Raw genomic sequence first — 7,500 nt, forward strand, 5'->3', positions numbered from 1 at the left:
TTCGTACCGTGATAACGAGCGACATCTGCTAGGTTGTCCGGTCGCTATAGCATAGGAGGGGGAATTAACTACTTGTTTGAGGAGCGTTCGAGTGTGCAACTTTTTTTTTGTTCAAGAAAGACTATGTGATGGTTATCTCTGGTGTACTCCTCCCCCCATTCCTTGTTTGTTGTTGTCGTTTGCGGGTCTGGGAGATGGAGACTGAAGCAGCCCAAAGTAGGGGTGATCCCTCCTTCTGTCCACTTATGCGAATCATTAATACATTTTTACCCTTTTCGTCAGAATACTTGTTCATAGTGCTACATGACTTTTGATGTCTAGCCTATTTATTTGTTTAAACTATTTACCATTAAAATCAGCATATTATTAATATCATTAACTATAACCATTCTTTGTTTTCTTATTATTATCGTTATTGCTATTGTTATTGTTGTTATTATCATTATTATGATGGTTATCATGATATTGATAGAAATTATAATAATAATAGTAATAATAATAATGTTAATAATAATAATGATAATAATAATAGTAATAATAATAATAATGAGAATGATAATCGTAATAATGCTTATTATAACGATAATACTCGTAATAGTACTAGTAGTAGTGGTAGTATCAGTAGTAATGATAAAAACAACAATAATAACGATGTGGGTAATAATAATAATAATGATAGAAATAATAATAATAATGATAATAATAATAATAATAATGATAATGATAATGATAATGATAATAATAATAATAATAATAATAATAATAATGTTAATGATAATGATAATGATAATGATAATGATAATGATAATAATAATGATAATGATAATGATAATTATAATTATAATAATGATAATGATAATGATAATAACAATGGTGATAATAGTAATAATTATCATCAATATCACTTTTGTTATCATGACCACTGTCATCATCATTATGTAATTATTTTTTCACTTCCTTTTTATTATGAATAAAAACATACGCTTCGCAGAGAACAGATGACTGCCTACAAGCGCAACGCCACCCTCGATTCCATTCCCTCGCGTGTCGTGTAAGCGTAACACCATATTGACACAGAAATTTCAGGATAATTGTTCATTGGCGTGTTCTGAGAAGCGGGAGTGGGGGGGAGGGGGGCGGTGGTTAAAATAGCGTGAATTTTCTGACCTCTTTGTTGAGTGAATTTCCTGCCTCGTGTTGATTTTCACTTCGTAATGTTAATGATTTTGTGGAATTAATATTGTTATTTTTTTTTTTGTTTGTCATTATCTGTATTGTTATTGTATGTTTTCTGCACCATTCCTCGGATTGTCATTATTACCACGATAATTGTTATTATCATCATTAGACCCACTGTTATCATCACCACCAAACGCTTATTTTTGTAATCATGCAAATTCCTTTTGTTTTCCTTGTCTTTTGTCGTTACTCTTCCTTAACCTAATTCTATAATTATCACCGTCAAACCTAGTTAATATGATCCGTACAGTTATTACACATGTTCCTTACGAGTTTGTTTTAGAGATTTTTTAAAGGTGGAGAAAAGCAGTAATTTTCCATATTGTACTCTATCAGTCCTTCTAATATATGGCGTGATATTTGTAGAGTATACCTGTGTTTAACTTTAAAACACATTATGACCATTGTTGTAACCGATATTGTTATCTTGCTGTTATCTTCATCATTATTATTATTGTTATTCTTATTTTATTATTCATAGTATTTTATTATCATTACTATTATTATTATTATTATTATTATTATCACTATTATTATTATTTTCATCTTCTTCATATTATTATTATTATTATTATTATTTTCTTCATATTTTTATTATTATCTTTTTCTTCATATTATTATTATTATTATTATCATCATCATTTTCTTCTTCACATTATTGATATCATCATCATCATCATTTTCTTCATATTATTATCATTATTAGATATCATGATAATAATTATGACTTATTATTATTATCATCATTATCATCACCATTATTATCATCACCATTATTATCATAATCTTCAATATTATTATCATTATTATTGCCATCACTACCATTATTGTTATCTTTATTATTATCATCAATTATTATCGCCTACATCATCATTACATTTAATGTAATAAAAATTATTAATGTTCAGTTTTATCATTGTAAATATTATGGGCAGCCTAATTGTTATTACCATTATTATTGTCATCATTATTATTATTATCATTATCATTATCAATCGTTATTTTTGACTGTCGTTATCATGCCATAATTATTATTATTATTATCATTAGTATTGTCATCATCATCATCAATAATTCTATTAGTAATCATTATCAATTAGTATAGAATTATGTTTCTATTATTGTCATTATGATTTTCATCATCCTCATTATTATTATTATTACCTTTATTAGTAATAGTATTACTTTTATTAGTATTAGTATTACATTTATCATTATTATTATATCATATCACTATCATAACCATCACATATTTATTATAAATATTATAATAATCATTAGTTTTACTACTATTGTCATTATCATTATTATTAGTCGTAGCATTATCTTCATCATCAGTATCTTCATCATTATTTTCATTAATTTTATCATTATCACTAATATCATTATCGTTATAAGCCGAATTCTCCGTCGTGTTATCATTACTATTATTAATATTTCTATAGCTATTACCATTATTATCATTATCTCTAATTCTCCATCCTCTTAAAAATAATCAGAACACTTGTCTCACAGAACGACGTCTACACCAGCCTGGAGGATACGGACGCGGTGAGCAAAACCTGGCTGGACATGCTCGAGAATCACGGCCACGGTTCGTCCGCCTCCGTGAACCACCGCGATGATGGACCCCGCCACGCGTACCAGCCTGGAACCGGTTCTAGCAAGGATCATCAATCGGGCTTCGGATTTGGCCAGACGTACCAGCCCGCTTTGAAATCTGGCGAGAGATACCGCCCAAGCCTGAGCTCGAGCCAGGCCTACCAACCACGCCCGAAACCAAACCAGGCTTTCCAGCCGAGCCTCAGACCTAGCCAGGGCTACCAACCCCAGCCCGGGATGAGAACCAAGCAGACGTTCCAGGCTTCCGGTTCCTTCGCCGGGGAACCCCTTCACCCTCAAAAGTCCTTCGGGAGTCTCAAGAACCCTAGTCAGCGACCAACAGTCCCTGCAGGAGGACGCCGCCCAATCCTTCTCGGTCCGAGTCCTAACGGAGGATGGCAGGTAGGGTCTACCCAGAATCCTTTAAGGCAGCAAGGGACCCAGCGTATGGACGTCGGCAAAGTCCCCCAGGGCGCGATCAAGGGCTTAGGCACGCCCTGGAGGAGAACTAGCGGTGCAGCGGTTTCTGACCGACGGAGACTTCACGTCGGGAATGCAACGCCCCTGCAGATGGTCAGGTCAGGATAGGAGGCTTTGTGTATTTTTTTCCTTTTTCTCCCCTCTGTCTGTCAGCCATTTTATCTCTGTCTGTCTCTCAGTATCTCTGTCTGTCTGTCAATGCCTCTGTCTATCTGCCAGTATGTCTCTGCCTGTCTTTCTTTTTTCCCTCTCTCTGTCATGTTTTCTTGCACCTCGTAATGTTCCCTTCTTTCCATTACAGCATTCCTAAAGTCCCGTTTCTCATTCCCTGCAGAATCAGACATCCCATTAGCCAGGCCGGACTCTCCCTTCAGCAAGGAATGAAGAATGACAGGACTCTCTCGACAGCCTATCTGCCCAACGGCCGGCCATCAGGTGAGAGCAGTAAAAGATGGAGAGAGGGTGTGTGTGTGTGTGTGTGTGTGTGTGTGTGTGTGTGTGTGTGTGTGTGTGTGTGTGTGTGTGTGTGTGTGTGTGTGTGTGTGTGTGTGTGTGTGTGTGTGTGAGTGTGTGTGTGTGTGTGTGTGTGTGTGTGTGTGTGTGTGTGTGTGTGTGTGTGTGTGTGTGTGTGTGTGTGTGTGTGTGTGTGTGTGTGAGAGAGAGATAGAGAAAGAGAGAGATAGAGAGATAGAGAGATAGAGAGAGAGAGAGAGAGAGAGAGAGAGAGAGAGAGAGAGAGAGAGAGAGAGAGAGAGAGAGAGAGAGAGAGGAACGAATTATTACTTGCATCTGCACTTTGAATTTTGAATTTGATGACATGCATTGCAAAATACATGTTTAATCCTTTTTAACAAATTACTCAATATATTGCCTTTAAGTATCCACAATAAACACCTAGGAAGGAATTTAAACTCCCCTTCGCGCTAACACGAATGCACACGAATCCGCTTGCAGGCGTCGGATTCACAAAGCCCGGGACTCATGGCGTTCGTGTGCAGCCTCCCCTCACGCCCTCTCGCCTGGGCCTCGCTTCGACCTCCCTCCAGGGGGGAACCAACTGGATGAGGCAGGACGCTGTTGGAGGCGCTGGTTCCACGGGTTCAATCGGTCCTACAGACAGAACCATGATGTTGGAAACGGAGAGCGGGCTGTCAGCTTCGACGGGAGAGCCTCACGTAACAGCTGGACATAAAGGGTTAAGGAATGGCCAAACTGCTTTAACGGAGGAGCAAATCATCCTCATGTCGGATCTCATGACTGGACAATCAGACATGATGAGCGGACAAGGGAATTACATGACAGGACAGACTGTAATGACAGGACAAGGAGGAATGACGTACACTGGACTGAAGAACGCAGCCAACACTGGTGAATTTTTAATCTCTAGTTCTTCTTGTGGTATTATTTTACATGCCAATGGTTAATCATAATTTGATTTCTTATCATTTAAAATTCAGTAGCCATATTTTTCTTATAATATGTTATTGCAGGTAATAAAAACTGTTTTAGTGTCTCGGGAAAAGTGCCGTTTGTAAGTCAATTGGTAATAAAGACCAATAAAATGGAATTCAACAAAAAAGGCCGTTAATATCATATCACATCTTCATATTCTAAACAGTAGAACTTTACTTCAAACTTCCGAAACTTCCAAATAGAAACTGTGGTATCATACGCACTTTAGAAGTCTCTTTATCTTAATATGGGATTTATAAGGTGTCTATAAAGGTAGTAAATTAATCAGTATAACAGGAATGTCTTCGGACTTAAATCGAAGTACGATATATAACTGATAACTATGCTTCAGGATATATATAAACAGGAGTAATATAAAACGGGCTGTGTTCAAACAACTTTGATATTGCCTGTTGTCCACGTGTAATTGGCTTGTTTAGTGGCATACTCAGGCAACCTTGTTTTAGAAACCTTGGTTAAAAAAAAAAAAAAAAAAAAAAAAAATGGTGAAAAGAATAGTTATGAGCTGAAGCAATTGTGGTTGGTTTGGTTGAGAGAGTAAATCGTTCTTCATTAACTACTAACAATATATTTGCTCTTGATTTATCCGTTTTCATCTGTGACCTTCCAACCCCGTTATGGTAAATCCCAAACGTAAATAAGGGCAAGCCGAAAATCTTAGAAACCTCTACAGTATAAAAATAATCATGGAAAACTTTAACCTCCATTCTAATCTTCGTAGATAACAGAGTCACTACGAACGACAGAAATTGGATGACGTCTGTAAGTGAGATGATGCATGGCGTGTCCCAGCAACTGCCATCTATCGACCAGGCTGTTACCACCATGTCCTTCCTCGCTTTCGGAATATTTATGGCCAATCTGGTAGTCCAAGCCGTCGCCAATGTAAGGATTCGGAGGAAAAGTGTTCTCTTGCAGTGTTTAATTATAATGCAAAATAGTCATTATTTCGCCCAATTTTGAACAACGATTCGATATCGGAATACTGCAGTTATTGTATTTTTTTATGATTGGGTTTAATCTTAATAGCAAAAGAAAGACAACTAAAACATTTTCTTTCCGAACCAGAGCTCATCTCTTTCCATCTTGGGGAGAGAAGACAGCAGTTCTTTCGTCGGATTGGACAATTTCCCGCTCGATTTCTCCAATCTGGACTTCGACCTCGGCTTAGGCTTCGGGAGAGAAAATGGCCTGGATGAGGAGGATAAGAAAGACATTTTGAAAGAGACTGCAGATGTCATCAGGGAAGTTTATGTTGGTCTCCACCAGATGGCTAAGTAAGAGACGACGGCTAGAATATACGCATGTGTTAGACACACACACACACACACACACACACACACACACACACACACACACACACACACACACACACACACACACACACACACACACACACACACACACACACACACACACACAAAAGCGTATGTACTCATAATGAAATATCACCCCACACATGTGAATTGATACCTAACCTACCACTGAGAGAAACCCCTAAATAAACAGAAAAATCCATTAACCCTTTGTAAACGGGTGCATGTACTGTTCATTGTGAATGTCGCTCACAGATGGCCCCACATGAATTTTATAATGTAATTACATAAAAAATATGATGAGATTAGGTTTATTATAATTTTGATAAAATAATAATAGGAATAAAACAAATAAAATGATCTGTCTGGAAATCTGGGTAAACAGGTGAGACAGGTAGGACTAGTAACTGACTCCTTGGTGATCAAAGGGTTAACCAACTATGCCCGATTTAACAACAATGTAACCCCCTCCCCCCTAGGCTAAGCGTGACGCACCTGGTGGGGGCGCTGGGGACGGAAGCTCCGCAGTCGCGAGTCCCGCCGGGCGCCGAGGGACTTCCGCCCGAGTGCCTGCGCCTCCTGCTCTGCGAGGGCCACCGCGCCACGTCGCCCTTCTTTAGGGGCACCGCGTCCTACAAGCTCCTCCCCTTCTGGACGTGAGGAATTTTCCCTTCTGCTTTTGGTTTGATGTTCAGGTGTTTGTGTGTGTGAATGGGAGAGTCAGAGGTAGATAATTTGTAGAGTAAGAGATTGTCTCTAGTGAATTTCACATTACCAGAATAAAATAATAAAATGGATGGCTTGTCTTCACGAAAAGCCGAGGCCAGTTGTCTCCACTCTGGACCACCCGACATTTGAAACTGAAAACGGATAACAAATAATTGAACACCCATAACCAGTTGCACTTTTCTTTTCTCGTCCTCAGCGTTGGCGTGAGCTGGCTGTCGGGAGAAACGAACGTGCCGCGCCTCCTGGAGGAAATGCGCGCCGAGGTGGCCGGTCAGAGCGGACTCGACTGTTCAGCCCTCTACCCGCAGTGCGAGGACGTCGGGACGGTCGAGAGCATCGTCAGTCAAGTGGTTTCTCAGCTGGAGGGCGCAGGAATGGTTCGCGAGGAGGACGGAGAAAGAGGGAGAAATGCCGCGGACGGAAGAGAGGCCGATAATTTCACGAGGGAGAGCGACAACGAGACTGAGCTGTTCTCCACGTCGTCGAATGATTTTGATGATGGGGACGATTTATTGATCACTGGCGGAAGTTACGATTTTGAAATAGAACACTAGATGACGATTTTTCATATAGATCGAGGTAGCTAGACCAAAAAGGGAAATTTATGTACAAAGGATAATGTATCAACATTTTATTCATGATGTTTCTTCATCGCACGAAG

At 38.9% G+C, this 7,500-nt stretch overlaps 2 protein-coding genes across 2 annotated transcripts in view; both read left to right on the forward strand.

Annotated features, from left to right (window-relative positions):
- Window positions 1-4,793, forward strand: part of LOC125033918 — a 15,450-nt gene extending 10,657 nt beyond the window's left edge. The window contains exons 3-5 of the mRNA XM_047625498.1: window positions 2,755-3,419; window positions 3,656-3,756; window positions 4,276-4,793. Coding sequence (XP_047481454.1) covers window positions 2,755-3,419; window positions 3,656-3,756; window positions 4,276-4,745 — 1,236 coding nt within the window. The 3' untranslated portion in view covers window positions 4,746-4,793. The remainder of the gene's footprint in view (window positions 1-2,754; window positions 3,420-3,655; window positions 3,757-4,275) is intronic.
- A 217-nt stretch (window positions 4,794-5,010) lies between these two features.
- The window catches only part of LOC125034329, a 2,800-nt gene continuing 310 nt past the window's right edge, over window positions 5,011-7,500 (forward strand). Inside the window, exons 1-4 of the mRNA XM_047626134.1 lie at window positions 5,011-5,679; window positions 5,863-6,071; window positions 6,590-6,766; window positions 7,036-7,500. The exon at window positions 7,036-7,500 is cut by the window's right edge and continues 310 nt beyond it. Coding sequence (XP_047482090.1) covers window positions 5,548-5,679; window positions 5,863-6,071; window positions 6,590-6,766; window positions 7,036-7,393 — 876 coding nt within the window. The 5' untranslated portion in view covers window positions 5,011-5,547 and the 3' untranslated portion in view covers window positions 7,394-7,500. The remainder of the gene's footprint in view (window positions 5,680-5,862; window positions 6,072-6,589; window positions 6,767-7,035) is intronic.

Source organism: Penaeus chinensis, chromosome 17 (assembly GCF_019202785.1).
Source record: "Penaeus chinensis breed Huanghai No. 1 chromosome 17, ASM1920278v2, whole genome shotgun sequence".
NCBI lineage: Eukaryota > Metazoa > Arthropoda > Malacostraca > Decapoda > Penaeidae > Penaeus > Penaeus chinensis.